Genomic DNA, 23,105 nt, shown 5'->3' on the forward strand with positions numbered 1-23,105 from the left:
GGATGCACGGGCTAATTTATTTCCTACTGCTCGCCCCTTGTAAAACCAGTCTCGCAAGTTTCGAAAACTCTAAAAGCCAGACTTTTTTTTTTGGTGATGCAAAATGAAGCAATTGCCTCAGGTGATGGGAGCCAGGAGTACTGGGACTGGAAGCAAGAGTCATATCTAGGGCGCCTTGCGCCCTTGCCAAGGAGCTGTATCAATGCCCCCCTGGGAAAAAAAATCATTTTACCACATGCCTTTGTGCCGCAGTGGGAGAAAGAAAGGAAGCTTCTCCTGTGCTGGATCTGACTGTGACGGCAGCACTGCAGCACCACATATATACCGTATTTTTTGCTCTATAAGACTCACTTTTTCCCTCCTAAAAAGTAAGGGGAAATGTGTGTGCGTCTTATGGAGCGAATGCAGGCTGCGCAGCTATCCCAGAAGCCAGAACAGCAAGAGGGATTGCTGCTTTCACTGCAGAATATTTTTTTTCTTGTTTTCCTCCTCCAAAAACTAGGTGCGTCTTGTGGTCTGGTGCGTCTTATAGAGCGAAAGGTACGGTGCATCGTACAATCCATAGTCTGATATGTGATTTTTGCTTGCCTGACCCTCCGGACCGGTGTCCCCAGCAGAGGCTGGTTTCATCAACCTTTAGGTACTCCTCTGACTGGAAGCCTACATCAGACGACGGCTTCCCGTTCTGACTTTTGTGGAAGCCATGAATGTTTCCTGGTTCAAAAGCAACAGGAAGTGTTGCTAACTGGTTCCCTGTTGTTTCCCCACTCCTACAAAAGGAGAATGGAACGTGGGAAATTGCATCGCATGCAGTCACATCATCAGCCCACTTAGCTAAATACTGTCTACACTGGCCGGCAGCAGCTCTCCGGGAATTCTGACGGGGTTTCTTCCAGACTCGCCTGAAGATCCCAGGGATTGAACCTTGCACCTTCTGCACCCAAAGCTGCTCTCTACCACTGAGCCATGGCCCTTTCCCAGATTTAATTTGATTCTGCAAACATAGCCAATAACTTCTGTGTTACAAAAAGGGAATTAGTTTAATCATACAAAAATCCACAGGCACATCATTTTACCGTCTTGCTAAGATTGGAAAACCCGATGCCCACACATGTCATTAAGACCTTGTCTCCACCTTTGCGTTCTTCGCCGGATGGTTTGCTTTCGATTTTAAACATAACCTGGAAGTAACTTCTCAGATGCCGCAGAAACTCAATTCTAAGAAAGGAAGAAAAGGCAAACGTGAACGTCCTAACCTACGCAAAAGTTAACGTGGGCAACATCTGGATGCCAACAGATACACCTGAAATTTATAACCGGGGGGGGGGGGATACACATGATTTATAAAATTTGTTTCTTTTCCAAGATTCTGTATATTGAGCAAATTGGAAGTCTAGTACACGCAGAAAAGTACACATCGCAATTAGCATTTGATTTAGTTATGGAAACAGATGGCTGGAGCTGACAAACTTATATCATAAGTTGTCCTAATATAAACAGCTAACTTATTATACCTCACGATAATTTCACAATTATCGTCTATGTATTTCTAATAGCATAACCAAATCAGTAATCAGATATAATTGTAAAAACTACTCTGAAAATTTATTATTCCAAAAATGAAACCTTCATCTGGTTGTAAATATTAACATTATACCAGCAAGAAGGAGTCTTTCTGTAAAAAAAATATGATTTAATTTAAGTCTTACTGACTAGTGATGTAAATCGGGATTTAAATCGATTTCATTTAAATCAAACCCACCCTGCTGACACTGGTGGGTTTCTTTTTATTGCTGACCGACACCGGATCCTGACAATTTGCAACGCGGTTTCTCCTATTGGGCGATCCCTGCTCTACCTCTGCTCCTTATATAGGCTCATTGCCAATACAGGAAAGATCACTTGGTCATCTTTGCTACCAAAGGCATCCCCAGCTGATTGCGTACCACTCCCGAGTGTTATGTCTGAGAGATTCTGGATTACCACCCATCACTTGGTAACACAGGCTCTCTCTGGTCTCCCTCCACCCCAATCACAAGATCTCCCCTTTGGCTACCAAGGTCAGAGGCCAAGGTCCAGCAGTAGTTTCCCAGCACAGCACCCAAGTCATTGCGATGGCACCATCATTCTTCAGTTATCACAGTACTGTACCTTTCACACATACAGCACCGGTACCATGATAACCGAAAAAGGACAGTTCACAGTCTAGTTGTTCTAACTGTCGGAACCAGGGGAGAAAAGCCAGCTGGCTCAGCCCCAGCTGGAGCGTCTACCCTCTCAGCCTTGCCGCTGTGGAGATCCATCAGTCATCCTTCCCGACATGCGTCTGTGACTCAAGCAGAGCAGGCTTGAGCACACATTATTCAGCAGTGTAAACTGCACAACAGATGAGGCTTGAGGCATGGACACAATACTTAACTACGCATTTATTATACATAAATCAGGACAAAGAAAACATGGCTTCTCTCCTTGCCGTCTTCTTGGAGAGACTGAAAACAAAAGCAATAGAGCAGAAGTTCCGCTCATGCCAGCAATCTGTGCTGGAATGTAAACAGACATGTGACATGTAACAATTCACATATCTGCAGCAAAGGGTGGAATGGAATTCCCAACACTAAATGGATGCAGAAGCCGGCATGCAAGGCTCTCCGCTGGAAATGGTCAGTTGCAAAGAAAGCAGGAGCTGCATCTCCCAATATTGACATCTCCTTCCACCAATATCAAAACGGGCCTTTTCCTTTGCACAGACAGCTTTACGCCAAATGCTGAAACACACACATTCCTCCTCCCAAACACAAAAGGGGATGCCTGGCAGTTTCTTTTCAATCTTCGTAAATCGAGTCAGAGAAGATGATTAAACGGTCCAAAATATTAGCCCTGCTATGCCACAGCTATTGGTATAAAGGGTCTCAGCCCTGCACACCTGAAGGAGCATCTCCTCCTGCATTGTCCAGCCTGGACACTGAAATCCAGCTCTGATGGCTTTCTGGAGGTCCCTCGTTGGAAGAAGTGAGGTTACAGGGAACCAGGCAGAGGGCCTTCTCGGTAGTGGCGCCCACCCTGTGGAACACCCTCCCATCAGATGTCAAGGAAATAAACAACTATCCAACTTTTGGGAGACATCTGAGGGCAGCCCTGTATAGGGAAGTTTTTAATGTTTGGCGTTTTATTGTGGTTTTTATAAATTGTGGGAAGCCACCCAGAGTGGCTGGGGTAACCCAGTCAGATGGGCGGCATATAAAATCATCATCATCATCATCACCACCATGGCCCAGAGGTTACCCCACAAAACAAGCACCCAGCTTGTGTGCCCATTACTTGCCACAGCATGTTTCAGAGCTCTGGAAATGTGGAGGATTGATGAGCAAGTCATCTTTCCTAAAATCAGACAACAGGTAATATACTGCCAAGGTACAGGACCCTTAGCAAAGGGACGCGGGTGGCGCTGTGGTCTAAACCACCGAGCCTCTTGGGCTTGCCAATCAGAAGGTCAGCAGTTCGAATCCGCATGACGGGGTGAGCTCCCGTTGCTCTGTCCCAGCTCCTGCCAACCTAGCAGTTCAAAAGCACACCAGTGCAAGTAGATAAATAGGTACCACTCCGGTGGGAAGGTAAACAGCATTTCCGTGTGCTCTGGCTTCCGTCACAGTGTCCCGTTGCTCCAGAAGCAGTTTAGTCATGCTGGCCACATGACCTGGAAAGCTGCCTGTGGACAAACACCGGCTCCCTCAGCCTGAAAGCGAGATGAGCGCCACAACCCCATAGTCACCTTTGACTGGACTCAACTGTCCAGGGGTCCCTTACTTTTTATCTTTTTACCTAACATACTGCACTGAGGGCAAAGTTCCTTTTGCAGCTACAAATTAAGCATTCACAGTATTAACAAAATCTGTTATTCTATGCAATTAGCAAATTGAACAGAGATGGGTGATTCCTTCTCAGGGGGTGGGGGAAAGAGAAAGGACTTACGTGTATGGGGACAGAGGTCCTAGCAGGACTTTGGAGACGTCCTGCTGCCCAAGGGTCATGAGGAGCAGAATGAGGCTTTGGTTTGTTGAATCCACACAGCCTCCCTGCAAACGCAAACCATTTAATAATTAAGCTTTGCACTTAACCGGAAAATATGGGCGAAAAGGGGAAGAGGGAGGGAAAACCACAGAACAGCTACAAATTGCATTTCAAGGGTCAAAAAGATAACACGTGCTCAACGAACCCAACGGCAAAAAAGGTGCTTGAAATCAGTATTGGGACCAATTTGTGCGCAAAAGCAGAGGAATTTGTAGGGCCAAAGGAGTCAACTGCCCAATCCCATGTAAGCCTACTCAGAAGTAAGCCCCACCACATTCTAACAGGAAAGGGTACAGCCACGAGGCAGCCCAAGTTAACCAAGACAGGTGGTTCAAGTTGAAATAGCTCCATCATATGCTGAGATAGAGAGATTCCTTTCTGCAAGACCAACCCACCAGCCCAATCTGTGGCATGCATTTTCTTTTTTTTCTTTTCAATGCAAAATTACAACAAAAATTACAAACAATGAATCCAAAATAAAACAGTACAAACAAGGGGGGGGGGCCACAAGAGCAAAAACAACAAAAACAAAACAAAACAAAAAACCACACATCTACAAATAAAACCATATCATCATTCTAATCGTTACATACATATACACATATTGACTTCCTTCCTTTGTTCTAAGACCTCAAAATTTTTACTCTTTCTAAATTGTTGTGTCTAATGTAGATTACCTCTATCTTTATACTTTTTGCACCATTTTTCTCTTTCTTTAACCCTGCAAAGCTTCATTCGTTACATACCGATATGCTTACTCCAGAACAATGTTTTCTCATATACTCTTTAGCACATCCCCATTCTTTTAAAAAATTTTGGTCCGATTGTCCCCTTATGAATGCTGTGAGTCTTGCCAGATGTATATATTCACAAAATTTAATTTGCCATTCTTTCATTGATGGAATTTTTCTCCCTTTCCAATTTTTTGCTATGAGCATCCTGGCAGCTGTTGTCGCGTAGAGGAATACTTTCCTTTGATTGTCAGGAATATCATTTGTGATTACAGTGGTACCTCTGGTTACGTACCTAATTCGTTCCGGAGGTCCATTCTTAACCTGAAACTGTTCTTAACCTGAAGCACCACTTTAGCTAATGGGGCCTCCCGCTGCTGCCACACCACCGCCGCGCAATTTCTGTTCTCATCCTGAAGCAAAGTTCTTAACCAGAGGTACTATATCTGGGTTAGCGGAGTCTGTAACCTGAAGCGTATGTAACCCGAGGTACCACTGTATACCTAAAAGGAATGCCTCCGGTTTTTTACTAAGAGATATTTTAAACATCTTTTTGATTTCTTCATATATTTCACTCCAAAATTGTTTCATAGGTCGGCATTCCCACCTCTGTGGAATGCAGTTTCTTGACCTCAGATGCACTCAGGAACAGCATAGAAAGAAACATGACCCTGGCTTTCCAACTCCATCCTAAGCCTTACAGTCCATTAGGCAACCATGAATAAGGCCCATCTCTTTCTCCGGCTCTCATTAGGAAGTAAAATAGTCATTGGCATATCCAATGACTTGAGCTGACCACTAACAGATCAGGAACCCATTTAACGCAGGGTGCATCAGCAGCAAGAACAAAATGATTCTGCGGCCTACAACCTTCCTAATCAAAGGGGCGAAGTCTTTCGAAACCAGAGAAGGGCTCTAATTGCCTCTTAAAGACGAGTCCTATTTCTGACCAAGATCATTTGCTGCATTAAGGAGAACTACATTACACACAGCGCAGATTTTCTTTCGCCATCTAGAGAAGGAATACAACCTGGGCAGCGTGGAGAGAAAGAGTCTCCCTAATGCAAAGATGTAAAATGAAGTTATGAGGCACCACCACAATTCTTCAGGGGGCGAAAACGAAACAGCTACTTACTCTGTGAATCTCTTCAAGTAGCAACTTTGCACAGTTTATGGCCAGGTCTTCCGGGAGCACAGCTGGGCCCTGTCCCTGGGGGCTGGAGGCCAACTCAGCACTGAGGAAAGTACCATTTGTCGTCTCTGCAACCAGAGTGAGGCCGAAACCCGGGGACCTGAAAGAAGAAAGCACACAGGACACAGGGGTGGAATGTAAGGAATTGTTTCATTTTAAAATCCCATGATGAAGGTGCCTGCTTGTTACTTTAAAAAAACCAAATCCTAAACTTACATGTAAAAAATTAACGTTCTGGTATAAAATAGTCAGCGACATTTACTCTCATCAGCACCCAATTGGGCCTGGTCCTTCTCCTTGACCCCTTCACTGTTTTGCACCAGGCCTGTCTAACTGAGCCCAGCAGTGGCCATGCCAAGGTTTTCTGAAGAGCTCTTCCCTAATGCTGGCCACCGGATCCTTTCAACTGGAAACCCCGGGATCTTCAGCATTCAAAACACTTACTAAGCCACTGACTTACTATGCCCATCAGTGGGTACATGAGAAAACGCATTGCACAGAGCTAAGACTGTTTGTTTCATCAAGTTCAGTACAGTCTGCACAGAGGAGCCAGAGTGGGACCGAATTTGGTCCTAGAACATAGCTCCAGCTTCAGTAGAAGAAAGCCCACTTGGAGGATGCTGTGAGACAGCAAAGGTCTCTCTGCTTGGTTTGCTATCAGGGCAATACAGGACCTGAAGGGCAAGTAATTGCAGTCCTATAAAATAAGAGGCAGTGAGAGATTTTACTTTCTTGGGCTCCATGATCACTGCAGATGGTGACAGCAGCCACGAAATTAAAAGACGCCTGCTTCTTGGGAGAAAAGGAATGACAAACCTATACAGCATCTTAAAAAGCAGAGACATCACCTTGCTGACAAAGTTAGTTAAAGCTATGGTTTTCCCAGTAGTGATGTATGGAAGTGAGAGCTGGACCATAAAGAAGGCTGATCGCAAAAGAATTGATGCTTTTGAATTATGGTGCTGGAGGAGACTCTTGAGAGTCCCATGGACTGCAAGAAGATCAAACCTATCCATTCTTAAGGAAATCAGCCCTGAGTGCTCACTGGAAGGACAGATCCTGAAGCTGAGGCTCCAATACTTTGGCCACCTTATGAGAAGAGAAGACTCCCTGGAAAAGACCCCGATGTTGGGAAAGATGGAGGGCACAAGGAGAAGGGGACGACAGAGGACGAGATGGTTGGATAGTGTTCTCGAAGCTACCAGCATGAGTTTGACCAAACTGCGTGAGGCATTGGAAGACAGGAGTGCCTGGCGTGCTCTGCTCCATGGGGTCACAAAGAGTCGGACACGACTAAACGACTAAACAACAACAACAAAAATAAGAAGCGCACTTGGGATGGAGGTGTAAAAAGGAGACAGACAGCTTGTGCCAATAAAGGTCAATAACAAGACAGGCAGAGCTGAACGAGCTGTGCCTTAAGAAATTTCCAAGTCCATTGGATGGCAAACTCTCTCTTGAACAACCTGCTGCTAAAGAATGGGTGGAAATGTAAGAATCCTCTTCCCGAGAGTTGTAGAGTTTGGGAGCAGGGTGGGCAGAGTTCAGGAGGGGTTTCCTTCCTTACAAAAGCTGGTTGTGATCAGAAGGTACAGAAGGTCAGATGGATCAGGTGAAGCTCAATGAAACACTCATGCATTGTCAGAGTGGAAGCCAGGAGGGTCCATGGCTCCAATCCCATTTCAGCCACAAATTCAGCAGTTCAGCCTATGACAAGCCACTGTTCCCCAAACTTCACTACTTCCTCACCTACCGTACAGATAGAATGATATCTCACAGAACTGTTGCAGAGATTACTGACAGGCTTTGAAAACTGCAAATTGAGCTGTATAAATGCTACAGAATTGTTATTACCAGACTGCCTTCTGCCCCCACCTCCATTCCCTTCTCCTTCAAGTAAGTATTAGATTAGTAAACCACAAATAAATGGCCTATAAATGAATAATGGGTGGAGGTATATATAAAATATTATTAGGAAAACTTACTTCCCAGAGCTTGTCCCTTTCATATGGTCTGTGTGGATGTAAATATCCGGTAGGAATTTATTCAGGATGCTCCTTGCAGAATCCACAATTCGGTTTGCAATCTGCGGGGACACTCTGACCGAATAGCTGGTTTATGAAATTAAGGAATTTCTTATAGAAAAAGGTGTTAACACAAAAGCAGGCCAGTATACAGAAGAGGGCTTCCTTTTTTATTTTATTTATATTTATTTACATTTTATACATCCTTTTTATTTTTGACAAATAATCATAAATAAATAAGAATAAAAATGTGAGCCCCATCACCAAGACCATTCCATTATAACTACCCAACCTCCCAAAATTCCAACATCTCTTGTGATGGTTTGACTCCTTTCTGTTTTAACAGTACAAATTCTACAAGCATATCCTCCGAAATCACTTCTCCTGAGTATTCCCCATCTAACCTTAATGGCACGTTAATTTATCATGAACAGCAATATCCCACACCTCTTTATACCATTCTTCCATTTTATATTCTGCTTGCCCCTTCCACTTCCTAGCTATAATAATTCATGCAGCTATCAATAAATTTGTGACCAAGTCCTTCATAGCCAGAAGCCAACACATTTCCTGCTTGTGCATTTTGCTTTTTTGTTTTTTAAATATTTTTTATTAATTTTCCATTTAAACAATATATTCACATCATTACTAACACACAATCTAATACACATCTATTTGCAAGGGAACCACACTGAGTCAATGGGGCTTACTCAGGTCTGTGGATATTCGGATTGCAGCCTAACTCTCTCCCTTACAGTGTAAGGCAAGCAAAGAAATCAGTTTGGAAACCTTTCAAGAAGGATACGCCACACCTCTGATCCGCTTAATTTTGCCAGGATCAACGTACTGAATGGGCACCAATGCTTTCTTAACAGGGCAACTGAATATCACTTCGCCACCTCCTTTGGGGGGCATGCCCCTCCTCACGATCTGAAAACAATAAACGAGAATTTTAAGCAGTAAGGTTTTTAAGAGCTCCGGCTTTTTCATCCAACAACATTTGAAGACAAATTCTAGCTGGGCAATGCAGCTGCCACAATGTATAGGATAGCTCATTCAAATCAGGGAGACAGGTTAGCACACTCGATATGAATAAGAATTCATAGAAATGGTGATTTGAGGTCTTACCTTCAATTCCAATTCTTCGCCGTCAATTCCAAATCTTTTCAATAAAGGCAGAGCTGTCGCCTTAAGGCAATCCACCTGAAAGATATTCAGTGATAAATCCTCTCATCTAGAAGACTACGCAAACAATCTTTGCACTCCAACCAATTAAAAGTTCATTCTGAGAAGGAGTTTTTAATTCACAATGGGTTGGGGGGGGTGGATGTGTGATTAGATTTGCCAAAAGCAACATAGCACCAGAAATTGGTTCGATTACATGTACTTTGGATTCATAATCAACAATTCCTTTTTCAGTTTCTCCATTAACCAGTTTCAGTTAGAACAGCCTTGAGCTGTGGCTACGGGGCAGCCACAGAACATGGTCTCTTATCCCCGCAGCACTCCCAGTGACAGACTCTTACCCTTTCTCCGTGTTAAATGACATGGACGCAGTAAAAGGATTTGCTGTTAAAGACCCAACAAGAGCGGAAGTGTGGGTGTGGGGGCACGAACCCCCCCCCAATCCTCAGGGACCAAATTAAGGGGCCTATGTGGCCACAAATCAATGACTTACCAAGCTCTCTTTCCCCAGACTCCTCCTTGCTCTTGTTGCAGCCACCCTCTACTCTTCCCACCATCTCGCTCCTAATAATTTTATTATTTATTCCCCAGCTACTCTGGACGGCTCCCAGCATAATAGTAAAAACACAGTAAAACACCAGACATTAAAAACTTCCCTAAAAAGGGCTGCCTTCAGATGTCTTCTGAAAGTCAGATTGTTGATTATTTCCTTGACATCTGAAGGGTGTTCCACTGTGAGAGTGCCACTACTGAGAAGACCCTCTGACTGGTTCCTTGTAACTTGGCTTCTCACAGGGAGGGAACCGCCAGAAGGCCCTCGGAGGTGGACCTCAGGCTGAACGATGGAGGTGGAGACGTTCCTTCAGGTCTACAGGGCCGAGGCCATTTAGGGCTTTCAAGGGCAGCACCAACACTTTGAACTGTGCTTGGAAACATATAAACACCATTGACACTTTCAACGATTCAAAACTTACCGTAGGGTCCACTTGATCATTGGTGGCACCGCGGAGAACAATCCTTAGAGGGTGCTTCATGAACGGCGCTAAGCACAGCAGGCTTTCCAAATAATACCCAATGCTGCGGTTGGGGCTGCAGTCGTGTTCCAGTGAACCCCCGTAGAGAAGGCCAGGCTGATAGTATAAAGTGGTACCTTTCAAAGAGCACAGAAAACGTTCTCCACATTAGTTGTCCATGACTATAACAAGGTCTACATAAGCCAGAAGTTGGGCTTGCCCAACCCTGGAGGGCCATGATATAGAAATGATTATTACATACACCTGCTGAAGGAGATGCCTGGTGACCTTTTTAAACCCACTGCAGCCATTGAAATGGGACGCAGGTGGCGCTGTGGGTTAAATCACAGAGCCTAGAACTCGCCGATCAGAAGGTTGGCAGTTCGAATCCCCGCGACGGGGTGAGCCCCCGTTGCTCGGTCCCTGCTCCTGCCCGCCTAGCAGTTCGAAAGCACGTAAAGTGCAAGTAGATAAATAGGTACCGCTCTGGCAGGAAGGTAAACAGCGTTTCCGTGCACTGCTCTGGTTCGCCAGAAGCTGCTTAGTCATGCTGGCCACAAGACCCGGAAGCTGTACGCTGGCTCCCTTGGCCAGTAAAGCGAGATGAGTGCCGCAACCCCAAAGTCGGCCACGATTGGACCTAATGGTCAGGGGTCCCTTTACCTTTACCAGCCATTGAAACAATTGCAGGAACTTTCCTGGCTTCCTACCTCCCCTCCCTTTGTCGTATCCCGTTTCAAATTTAAGACAGTTAACTTCCAGGAGAAGGGCTATACTCTCTTGCACTCCATAAAGTGCTATACATTACACTGTGATGGTGCCAAGTAGATAATAGATACATAAATACCTGTTTGGTTTATTTCAATCCTAGAGCCATTGGTTATTTTGTCAATCAGCCGGATAAAGTTTGCTTCAAAATCTGTCAGAGAAACATAGATGCTTAGCGTTCAGTCACTATTCCGAGAACCTTAATGAAATCCCAACAACATGCAGTGTGCTACAATCAAAACAATTCCCCCATTTAAACTCTTTAAACAGTTTGCCAACCATGCTGTTAAAAGTAGATGGGAGAGAACAAAATGCGTCCCCATTTGGTAGCTGAGGGAACCGTAAGAATTTTGTCCAACTGAACGCAAGGCTGTGATCCTGCACAAACTCTTGAATGCCAGCCCCATTTACACAGAGCGAGGCTTTCTTCCAGGTAAACATGTGCTGGCCTGATCTGCAAGCCCCCTTTTCAGTGTTATGGGAGCAGGCCAGAGTTAGAAACTCAGATATATAAGCTGAGAGACTCCCACAGAGCAAGGTAAAGTCATGCTGGAATCAGTAGCAGATCAGTAGCTCCTTCTTAACCCTGCAATGTTCTTTTTTTTTTTTAATGTCATAACATTTTTATTGTAATGAAAGATTAGTTTTCATCCACATTAACAGTCTGTAGGCTTTTGAAAGTGGTAACTGGCACATATGTGACCAGTGTATACAGTTTATTAGGCGAATCCTCATCTTCATTGCGTTTTCTGGATAAACGCACACGGATACGGTAAGGAACATTCCTTACTCCTTTTGCCCAGACAGCCTTGTTCAAGCGGGTGTCAATGCGTACATCAGGAGTCCCCATCTCCTTCATTGCAAATTTACGGATCTCCTTGAGAGCACGAGGAGCCCGCTTCTTGAAGCCAACGCCATGGATCCGTTTGTGAATGTTTATAGTATATTCCCGAGTAACCACCTCATTGATGGCTGATCGTCCTTTCTTCTTTTCACCACCTTTCTTTGCAGGAGCCATCCTGCTCAGGACCAGACCAGCAATGTTCTCAACAATAAGCTCTAGGGGGAAACCAACTCGATGCAACTTGTATGGGCATTCAGAGTTCCAACCCATCCACTCATCCTCCCCCACTGCTTCCCTACATATTGGCTGCTGCGATTGGACATGGTCCATATTTGAGGAAAATCTTTTATATTATGAGAGGGAGGGTGTGTAAACAATGGCAATAGAGTGGTACCTCAGGTTACATACGCTTCAGTTTATAGACTCCGCTAACCCAGAAATATTACCACGGATTAAGTACTTTGCTTCAGGATGAGAACAGAAATCGTGCTCCGGCGGCGCAGCAGCAGAAGGAGGCCCCATTAGCTAAAGTGGTGCTTCAGGTTAAGAACAGTTTCAGGTTAAGTACGGACCTCCGGAACGAATTAAGTACTTAACCTGAGGTACCACTGTACTATAACCCTTAAGCGAACCTAAAAAGCAAGCTATACAGAGGGACTCTAATGGATCCAGTTCTGGTAATCTGAAAACACAGCCCCCTGGGCGCAGCCTCAAATCTGATAATACAAAAATGGTGTTCCCCACACCCTTAACCAGGCATAGGCAAACTCGGCCCTCCAGATGTTTTCAGACTACAGTTCCTATCATACCTGACCACTGGTCCTGTTAGCTATGGATGATGGGAGTTGTAGTCCCAAAACATCTGGAGGGCCGAGTTTGCCTAGGCCTGCCCTTAACCATTCACAGCATTGGAAAGGACTGTGGGAGTCAGCTGGTCCTGTGTCCCAGTTCTATGCCTATTTCCAAAACTAGCACTCATTTCCAGCAACACTAATATAAATTTATCACTGATCGACAGAAGACATTTCAGGGCAGATAAATGGAAGCGTTTCTTCCCTGCGTGTGGAACTCACCGCTACAAGACATGGGTAGTAATGGCCACGAAATGAAGATGGCTTTAAAGGGGGATTTGACCTGGGATAGCTCCATCAGTGGAGCATGAGACTCTTAACCTCAGGGTAATGGGTTCAAGCCCCATGTTGGAAAAAAGACTCCTGAATTGCAGGGGGTCAGGCTAGATGGCCTTTGTGGTCCCTTCCAACTCTACAATTCTATGATACTATGACACATTCATAAGGCTATCAGCGGATACTAGTTGTACTCCCTGCATGTAATTTCTTGGTTTAGAAGCCACTGAATATCATCAACTGCTGGAGGGCAATAGCAAGAGAAGGCTTTTGCTGTTTTATTGTTTTGAAGTTTTATTACAATCAAATGGTATAAAAACCTAGGGGAAATAAATAAAACTGCCTTCATGACCTTCTTGTGGACCAGAGGCTGAGCTAAATGAGCTTTTGGTCAAATCTAGCGGGACTTCCACAATCTTACACTTATATCCCTACCCCATTCCTCCCAAACATTCAGACTGGTATAGATGAAATCAGCCCATATTACCTTCAAATCAAACAAGTTTACAGGTAATTCCAACTAGCCAAAGGCCAATCATTGAGTCTGATGGGTGAGGAAGAATCTGAAGCCGTGCTTACCCAATGTAGTCTGCCCTCGATGCACCACACAAGCTCCAAAAAAGAGGAAACCTGGGCTGCATTCCTAACCCCACTGAATTCAACAGAACTTACTTCTGATTAGAAATTGTTAGGCTTGTGCTTAGGTCCTCTCTGAATAACGGGGAGCTACGTAGCATGCATAAAGGTAAAGGGACCCCTGACCATTAGGTCCAGTCATGACTGACTCTGGGGTTGCGATGCTCATCTCGCTTTATTGGCCAAAGGAGCTGGCGTACAGCTTCCGGGTCTTGTGGCCAGCATGACTAAGCCGCTTCTGGCGAACCAGAGCAGCGCACGGAAACGCCGTTTACCTTCCCGCCGGAGCAGTTCCTATTTATCTATTTGCACTTTGACGTGCTTTCAAACTGCTAGGTTAGCAGGAGCAGGGACCAAGCAACAGGAGCTCACCCCGTCACAGGGATTCGAACCGCCAACCTTCTGATCGGCAATTCCTAGGCTCTGTGGTTTAACCCACAGCGCCACCTGCATGCATAGCTTCTTCCTATTCTAGAGCTAAAATGCCTGGAGTTGTACTTTCATACATTTCTGCTCTGAGAAGCTCCAGAGGCTAACCTGTGCTTCCCAGATCATGACAAAGCATTCTGTGTCGGTAAACAGAATTTCACTTCAGGCAGCGACAAACTGGCTGTCCCAGCAGCTGATAACTCTGCACAGAGGAAGCAGCATACAAGAAAGACTCAAGGATGCTCGGACTTGCCTCCAAGCAAGCTGGCACGTCCGCCTCCTACAACCCCAAGACCAGCTACCCTTCTTGCCTAAGTGAAAGTGGGCAACAGCACAGCTGCTCCCTTGCAGCGCCCAGCCTAACGCTGACAAGAACCTGTGGCCTCACAGAAGAGGTTGGATGGCCATCTGCCAGGGATGCTTTAGCTGAGACTCCCACATTTCAGGGGGTTGGACTAGATGACCCTCAGGGTCCCTTCCAACTCTACAATTCCATGATGCTAAGAAACTGTCCCCTTTGGCTGGAGCACGGTGCCGACAACGCCAAGGTTGCACAGGTCGGATCCCCGCAGGGCCGGATTGAGGTTTGATGAGGCCCTAAGCTACTGAAGGTAACGGGGGCCCTTTATATGTCCAGCTGTCCTTTGTCAACAACAAACTGTCGCTGTTTTTTGTGTTGAATAAATGCTATATGGTAGTTTATGGACCTCACAGGTATCTAAAGCCGTTTGCACATAACAAAATATGTACTTTATCAAAGTAATTGTTGAAATGAAATACAATCAAGAAGAAGTATATGAATAGTGAAAGACAAAATATAGAAATGAGCAAACCAGTGATATTTTAGGGAGCAGGCTAGCAGGCGGGGCCCATGACTTACACCATAGGAGCCTACACAACACAAAACACTGCTGCTGGATGTAGGTTTTATTTTATCTGCTTTTTATCTTATATTTCGGAAATGCACATCCAGGCTTTTTTGTTCCTTTACATTTGGGGGGGGGCAAGAGAGTGGGGCCCTAAACTATAGCTTGCTTAGCTTATACAGTGGTACCTCGGGTTAAGAACTTAATTTGTTCCAGAGGTCCGTTCTTAACCTGAAACTGTTCTTGTCCTGAGGTACCACTTTAGCTAATGGGGCCTCATCCTGAAGCAAAGTTCTTAACCCGAGGTACTATTTCTGAGTTAGCAGAGTCTGTAACCTGAAGCGTCTGTAACCTGAGGTACCACTGTACGTAAGTCCGGCACTGGATGCCCGTCAGGGGCAGCTGCAAATTCCTGGATTGCACGGGGGTGGGCTGGATGACCCTCAGGGTCCCTTGCAACTCTAGGTTTTGCTGCTGCTGCTTTCTCCTCCCCCCAACCCGCCTGCCCTCCTCCTCCCCATGCAGCCCCTCTCCTCGCCCGCCTCCCTCCGCGGACGCCCAGGGCAGACGCACCTCGGAGTCCGGGGTTCTCCTCCTTGGCCCGGATCCTGCGGATCTTGACCGGGCGGCCGCTGAGCGTGGAGAGCACCAGCCTCTGCCGCAAGAAGTTGCACCCGACGTAGCTGAGCGAGGCCGAGGCGCTCGCCATGGCGCCGGTTCCTCCGCGCTGCCTCCGGGGAGAGCGGGCGGCGGCAGCAGCAGGGGACGCGTCCGGCGGAGGAGCTCACAGGCAGGCAGGCAGGCAGGCGGCGAGCGCCGGGTTGTTATGGTCGCAGGGAGCTCCGCATCGCCCACGTGGTTTGGAGCAGGAAGAGAGAGCGCCGAGATGTTGCGGGGTCAAAGGGGAAGGGGCGGGACTCCAGGGCCCGGGCGGCCAGTGGGAGGAGAGGCTGCTGGGGAAGCAGGAGGCGCGGCGAGGGAAGGAGGCGCGCCGTGCCAGGAAAAGGGCGGAAGTGCTAGCAAAGCATGGCTAGGCGGGGAACCCCAGCAACCGGTGCCAATAGGCAGCGCCTGTGACTAGGATCTCAGGGTTCTCGGTGGAGCCCGAGCTGGACAGGAGTCCGCAGCAGAAAAGGCCGGCGCATTAACATCTGTAGTGAGGAAATGCTTCGAAAGGCTGGTCCTTCAACACCTTAGACAGCGGTTCTCAACCTGTGGGTCTCCAGATGTTGTTGTACTACAACTCCCATCATCCCTGAGCTCTGGCTTTGCTGGCTAGGGGTGATGGGAGTTGTAGTTCAACAACATCTGAGGACCCACAGGTTGAGAAAGGCTGCCTTAGAACCTGCTTTCCACCAGACTTTGATAATCATCCTTAGTTGAATGAATTTATTAATACGGTCACAGACCAGCGTCAACACACACAATATCACAGATCATAAAAAATATCAGAAATTAAAATTAATTGTTAGCATGCCCCCTGTAATTAGCAATTAGGGGTTTATGCATTATGGGATACCACTTGCTTCCTGCGATTGATTGCAGACGCACAGAATTTAGCTACATTTAGTGTAGTCTTGGGATTCTTGTCCTCTAGCAGTAGTTTTAAACTATGGTATTCCGATTCTTTCCTGGACTTTTGCAAAACGGGTGTAATAAAAGTCAAACGTATATCCTCATAAAGACAACAACGTAATAGAACATGTGAAGCAGTTTCAACTTCCAACGAGCCACAAGGACAGACCCGTGCTGTATATGGTTTACCCTCAAATCTGCCCTGAAGTAAGGCAGAGGGGAGAACGTTAAATCTGGCGAGGGTACCTGAAGACCTGACAGATAGTTAGCTGGAGAGAAACCTCTCCCCTGGTCCCTTATTGCTGGATGTTTGACCATTTTGCTCATGTGGCATTGTAATTCTACGTCCCAGATACGCTGGCGAATTGTAGTCCTAGCTTTCTCGAAGCCTGTCGCTATCAAGGTCTGCTGTGGGATCCCCAAACCTTTAAGCTTTTCCAGGAGTGTAGCTTTCCATCTGGATTGGTAGGTATCTAATAAGGTTAAAGGTGCCAGCCCAACCGGGAAGAAAATAAGCTTTAGCCAATAATGGATCTTCAATATCCATATCCGAGTACTGATAGGCATTTGCCCAACCTCCAAACAGACCGCTATGTTAGACACGCAGGAGGGGATCCCCAGCAGGCAGCGGAAAAACTTAAGTTTGGAATGCCTCTAAGAGAGTAAGGTTTTTAAAGCTGCAGATCTGGGATCCATATAGCAATTGTGATAGTATTTTGGCAGCAAAGACCTGGGAGGCTGCCGGTATGTATTGGCCCCCTTTCCCATAAAAGAATCTTATTAACGCTTTGGTAGATCTTTCTGCATTTGCAATAGTATTATAAATCTGAAAGCACCAGGAGCCCCTTTCCTGGAAGGTTACACCCAGGTATTTAAAGGTTGCTACCTGTTCTATTGAGCGATTGTCTATTCTCCATTTGTGCCTCCTCCTTTTTTTAGAGAACACCATGACTTTGGATTTGTTGTAGTTAATTGTTAGTTGTTCAATACTACAGTATTTGGTAAAGGATCTCAAAAGTTTTCTTAATCCAACACAAGAAAAAGAAATTAAAACTGTGTCATCCGCATATAAAAGGACCGGGAGGGTCGTACCAGCCAATTTGGGGGGATGGGCATTTTCTTTCTCCATATTTCCTACTAGCGAGTTGATATAAAAGTTAAATAAAGTAGGCGCAAGGACACACCCTTGCCTAACCCCCTGATGGATTTGGATTTCCTTGGATAGGTGGCCCTGTCGGTCACACCTTACCCTGATCCGTGTATTTTAATATAAACTGTGGATGAGATACAGTAGGCGTTTGTTTATATTTGCGGCACTTAGCTTTCCCCAAAGCCTGTCCCTCGGTATTAAATCAAAAGCAGATTTGAAATCTATAAAGGCCACGTATAAGGAACCTCCTTTTCTTGATGAATATTTCTCTGCAAGATGTTGGAGAACAAGGCCCTGGTCTAAGGTTGACCGGTTTGCCCTAAAACCTGCCTGTGCTTCTGAAAGAATGTGGTTTTGTTCCAACCAGTCCATTAATTTATCACATAGGTGGGCAGCGTACAATTTACTAATGATACTTAGGAGGCTAATTGGCCTGTAATTAGCCGGATCTGATCGGCTCCCTTTCTTGAATAAAGGGATGATGATTGCTAATCCCCAGTCCTCAGGGATAGTGGCCGATTGATCTATGCTGGTAAATAGGGCAGCTAGCACAGGGGCCCACCATTCAACATTAGCCTTAAGGAGTTCCGGTGTAATGTTGTCTACGCCGGGTGCTTTTCCAGGTTTAAGGGATTGGATGAGCCTGTGGATCTCTTCAGTTGCTACTGGGGGCCATTCGGCGCCAATATCACTCAAAGCTGGGGGCATGGCCTGCAGATGTTGATTTGATGTATATAAAGATGGAAAGTAAGCCTCCCAAATCCCAACTGGTATAGTATAATCAATTTCAATCGGGGAGTCTTGCCAACTTTTCGCAACTATTTTCCAAAAAGTGGCTGAGTCTTTCCTCCGAGAGGCTCTAATAAACGTTGCCACTCCCCCCTTTGGGCCTGAAGCTTTTTCTTTTTAATCAGATCTTTATATTTACGTTTGGCTTCGAACCATTCCGCTGATTTGTAATTCCTGTACTTATCCAACAGAGAGCGCTTCATAGCAATACATTCCTGATCAAACCAAGGTTTGGATTTATTGAAGAATAAAGATTGGCGCGATGTCTTTTTTTGGGTCAGGTGGGGTTGCAAAAGTGAGATCAGCTCCTGGAACAAGATTATTCTAGATTCGGAACATGGTGAGTTTAAGAGATTCTCTCTTCTCATGAGGAAAATGTCCGAGTATAGCCTTTCAGATGTTTCGGCATTCAGCTTTTCGGACCATCTAATACGTGAGTATCTCAACTCCATGTTGGAGGACCTGGGGGCTTCAAGTTTATCGTTGCAAAATAAGTCTTTTCTTGCATCCAGGAGGAGGCAGAGCGGTAAGTGATCACTATCAACCCTCTCCTCCACTTTGCACTCAAGGGCTCTATTTAGGAGATTATATGAAACCATAACATAGTCGATAGTGGAAGCTCCTGCATTTGATAAAAAAGTAAATTCCCCACAAGTCTCCCCAATCTTGCGCCCATTTAGTATGACCAGGTCCAGCTTGTTAGAAAGACGCAATAGGCACAGACCTGCATAATTGCATCCCTTGTCTTTTGAGAGTCTGGTGGGTATAGGATGGTTTTCTTCCACGATAGGTGGTGAGTCGTGGAAGTGTGCATATAGTGCTTCGTCAGACTGGCCAATTCTGGCATTAAAATCACCAGCCACTAGCACTGAAGCTTCAGGGGTTTGAGTCATCAAACCATCAGTGTATGTTTCCAGCCCATGCCAGATGTTTTTAATCAGCTGCTTGCCTCTTTGGGGGGGAAGATATACATTAATCAGTAGCATGGTGAAGAATCTACTTTTCACTAGTAAGGCCATAGCCAGATGTTTCAGTGTCTCTAACTTTACTAAGGACGCCCTCAACCTTGTAGATATTAAAATGCCTAGGCCACCCTTGACTCTCCCCCCTTTACTGCTTGGGGATCCTGTGAGGGACATTGAGGAAAAGCCGTTAACTTCTAGGTCCCCTGTGAGCCATGTCTCCTGTAAAAAAACTATGTCGTAGCCTTGGATAAATTTAACAAAGGATGGATCAGCTGCCTTTTTTTGCCATCCTGCGATATTCCAAGATAAAAAGCTAAGGTTGGCTTTACCAAGATCCACTCCTTGTCAATTATCTTCCAGGGTACTGTTGGAGTTTACCATTCTACGTGGCAGCCGACTATCATCCTTACACGGAAAGCTGCCCAGATGTTCTATGGTGTCAGATGGTAAATGTAGAGTGCTCACATTGGTAGACACTGGGCCTTTGCTATGCAAGGCCTCCTCCTGGGGGTACTCTACCTGGTTGTAGTAATTCCGCTTCATCTAAATATCTCATTTTGGACCAGAAGCCAGGTGAGGTTTCCTTAGGCATGTTTTTCCTTATAGGGGGCGATGCATTATTCTCCTTTGTGAGTTGAACTTTCTTGATTGCAGGTAGATTAATCTCTGCTTTTATCTGAAGGTTATGTGGACGACAAGCCGCTGAATCAGGTTCTTGTGAGATGATCGTTTTGGGGGGGCTCTTGCTCTTTCTTTGGGCATCCACCTTGGTTTCCTTATATAAATCTTTCCCGGCCAGCTTATTTCTTAGCGTTTCTAACCTTTCTAGGATTTCAGCTTGTATTAAAGGTGGGAATGTCCAGAATTGACTAATTAAGGTATTTTCTTCAAAGGAGAAGTTGTGTGTAGGAGTATCCAGTTCGTGAGGCGACTGGTGGTTATTCTGAAATTCAGCTTTATTGTTTTCCACCACCTTTGAATAGATGTCTCTCTTATTTAATTTGATGAGGTGCGAGGGGGGGCCGGGCACTTCAAATAGGCGAGTCACTGTCAGGCCCACCCTTTGCAGCTTCTCCTTATTAATTAATATTTGTTTTGCGGTCGAGTCATCTTTAAATGTCAGCATCACTCGATTATACTTATTGTCATTTGGGAGAAAATCTGCCTTGATAACGTTACCTTGTAGTGAGATGCCTCTGAGTACTAAGTCAATTTTTTAAAATATATACGTTCTTTGTTGGTCCAGTGAGTGTAATTCTGTACAGTTATACGTAGGGCAAATAACCAATCTGCTTCTGTTGAGGATCAGCATTTGATTATTCTGAGTTATCTTATTACCAATGGGGGTGATAGTCTCCACAGTAGCAGAAGAAGTTTGCCGGTCTTTATCTAATTGTTCATTCCGATCTTTCGTTAATTGAGGGTTAGGGGGTTGTGATGCGCTTGTCACTTTAGGTTGCTGGATAATGCTCTGTTTTGGGGTCACGGGTTTAGTATTCTTTATATTTGATTCCTTTATTGTGGGATTCTCCAGGAGCTTGAATAACTTAGAAAAATTCAATTTCTTAATTCGTGTATTACTCTTAGCCCGCCTTCCCACTTTTATGTTTTTAGACGACTTCTTGTGAAGTAGGTGTATTCTTTGGTCGCGATGCTTCTTTTTAGGTGAGAGGTGTGTGACTCGACTGTTGGTAGACATGGGAGTGGCTCTCTTTGGGACCTTCTCTGAGATACTGGGCTCTGTTGGAATTTCAGCCGCTGGAGTAGGGGTGTGTGAGATTGCTCCCTTCCTGATGAGCTCTGTCAGGCTTACTAGCAAACCCACGCATTCCGTAAGAAAGTTCCTGATTGGTCTTAATTCCTTACTTATGTGCATTTGGCATTCTTTCATCATTTCATTGAAAAGCCCAATCAGGATACAGATATTGCTATCTGTGTCCCAGCAGGCTCCTTTTAGCTGACTTGAATTTTCCTCTGTTCTCGTCGCACTTGAGGGTTCCATTCTAGCCTTTTCGCTGGGGCTGGCTGCATTGACTGATCCATCTAGTGTGACTTCCAATCGTTTCAAATTTCGTTCTTGATCATGTTCTACGAGAGTGTCGGTAGCACTAGATTGGGAAACTGTCTGAGCCATCTCCATTGCCAGACTGATCCCCTCTCTCTCCTCACCAATATCAGGTTCCTTCCCATACCATGTTCGGTCAATAGACCAATCGTGGAGAAGTGGGGACTCGGGGCATATGGGCGTATTTGTTTTAGGCTTAAAATAATGCAAAATTTTCGTCTGCGAGGTTGCTGGTGGTGATTCAACCCTCTGCGTTGGGGAGACCCCCAGAACTTTACATTTCTGTCTGGTGAGCACCATCTCCGTAGAGTATATGGAGTTATGTGGGCTATATGAATGTGAGACTAGCACCGCTTCGTCCCAATTAGACAAGCTCTTCCTCTCTCCTCTAATACAGTTACACTTGGAGAGATGTTTCGTTGTGGTAGGCAAACCTCCAGCGGCCAAATGCCCATAAGATAAGGAGATAATAAATCACTCAGGCTGGAGTCGAAACTACCAGCTCTAAAACTACTATCTCTAAAAAGCTCTAAAAAGCACGGCAAGGGCGTTTGAAACGAGCAATATTAAGCTGTAGCTGTCTGCAACATTAGAGATCCGCGTGGGGCTGCTGCTCCCTAGCCGCCATTTTGCCCGACTTCCTAAATACGTCTTCTGTCTGTTTTTGCTATGCTTAAAAGTTCTCAATGTTGTTGAAGCCTTCTCTTCCGTTTCACTGTCCTTTGTTCTCTAAAAGTGAAATTAGAGAAGTGCTTCCTTCTTCTGTTTGCCTCCTCAGTTACATCAAAGACTTCAAATTTTAACCAAAACGTTACTTTCTGTTTCCCCTTTTACTTCAGAGTTACACTCAGTATAGTGTATCTTCTTAAAAAGTTACTATTTAAAAAAGTTAGTAGGGGAAAAGAAACAATAGCTGCTAGGGCAACTCACTTTCCTTTTTCCGCTCTACATATAGCTTTGCGTCTGTGCTGATTTCGGCTGTCAGCTGAACTCCACGAAAATTTTCTCTCTCTCCGGGTTCTCCTTATTGCTCCCAGACTTCAGTTTATGCTCCAGATTTCTTTAACTTGAGAGCGAGGTGCTTTCTCTGCGAGCTTGGGGCTTCGCTATTCAGAGGTAGAAAGTGGCTTCCCTCGACCCACTGCTCTCCAGTAAAACAATAAAACAATAATCTAAAAGCAAAGAGAAGCGAGGAGGTAATAAAACAGCTGGTAAGACGTTAAAACTGAGAGTTTAAAACCAGGAAGTGGCTAAAAACTACTTAAAAGCTTAACTAAAAGCTTAACTAAAAGGGACGCAGGTGGCGCTGTGGGTAAAAGCCTTAGCGCCTAGGGCTTGCCGATCGAAAGGTCGGCGGTTCGAATCCCCGTGGCGGGGTGCGCTCCCGCTGCTCGGTCCCAGCGCCTGCCAACCTAGCAGTTCGAAAGCACCCCCGGGTGCAAGTAGATAAATAGGGACCGCTTACTGGTGGGAAGGTAAACGGTGTTCCGTGTGCTGCGCTGGCTCGCCAGATGCAGCTTTGTCACGCTGGCCACGTGACCCGGAAGTGTCTCCAGACAGCGCTGGCCCCCGGCCTCTTGAGTGAGATGGGCGCACAACCCCAGAGTCTGTCAAGACTGGCCCGTACGGGCAGGGGTACCTTTACCTTTACCTTTAAAAGCAGAGGAGTCTGACTAGG

At 45.6% G+C, this 23,105-nt stretch overlaps 2 protein-coding genes across 2 annotated transcripts; both read right to left on the reverse strand.

The window, feature by feature from the left end:
* Window positions 1-1,021: 1,021 nt before the first annotated feature.
* On the reverse strand, window positions 1,022-15,758 carry RCL1 (RNA terminal phosphate cyclase like 1). Its single transcript, XM_053371140.1, has 9 exons — window positions 15,457-15,758; window positions 11,061-11,132; window positions 10,175-10,350; window positions 9,144-9,218; window positions 8,821-8,945; window positions 7,977-8,102; window positions 5,935-6,091; window positions 3,970-4,073; window positions 1,022-1,218 (listed from the first exon to the last, which is right to left on the reverse strand). Exons 1-9 carry the CDS (start codon window positions 15,590-15,592, stop codon window positions 1,068-1,070), a joined length of 1,122 nt encoding a protein of 373 aa, XP_053227115.1. The 5' UTR covers window positions 15,593-15,758; the 3' UTR covers window positions 1,022-1,067.
* On the reverse strand, window positions 11,579-12,019 carry LOC128404993 (60S ribosomal protein L31). Its single transcript, XM_053371144.1, has one exon. It carries the CDS (start codon window positions 11,997-11,999, stop codon window positions 11,622-11,624), a length of 378 nt encoding a protein of 125 aa, XP_053227119.1. The 5' UTR covers window positions 12,000-12,019; the 3' UTR covers window positions 11,579-11,621.
* Window positions 15,759-23,105: the final 7,347 nt, after the last annotated feature.

Source organism: Podarcis raffonei, chromosome 17 (genome assembly GCF_027172205.1).
Source record: "Podarcis raffonei isolate rPodRaf1 chromosome 17, rPodRaf1.pri, whole genome shotgun sequence".
Classification (NCBI taxonomy): domain Eukaryota; kingdom Metazoa; phylum Chordata; class Lepidosauria; order Squamata; family Lacertidae; genus Podarcis; species Podarcis raffonei.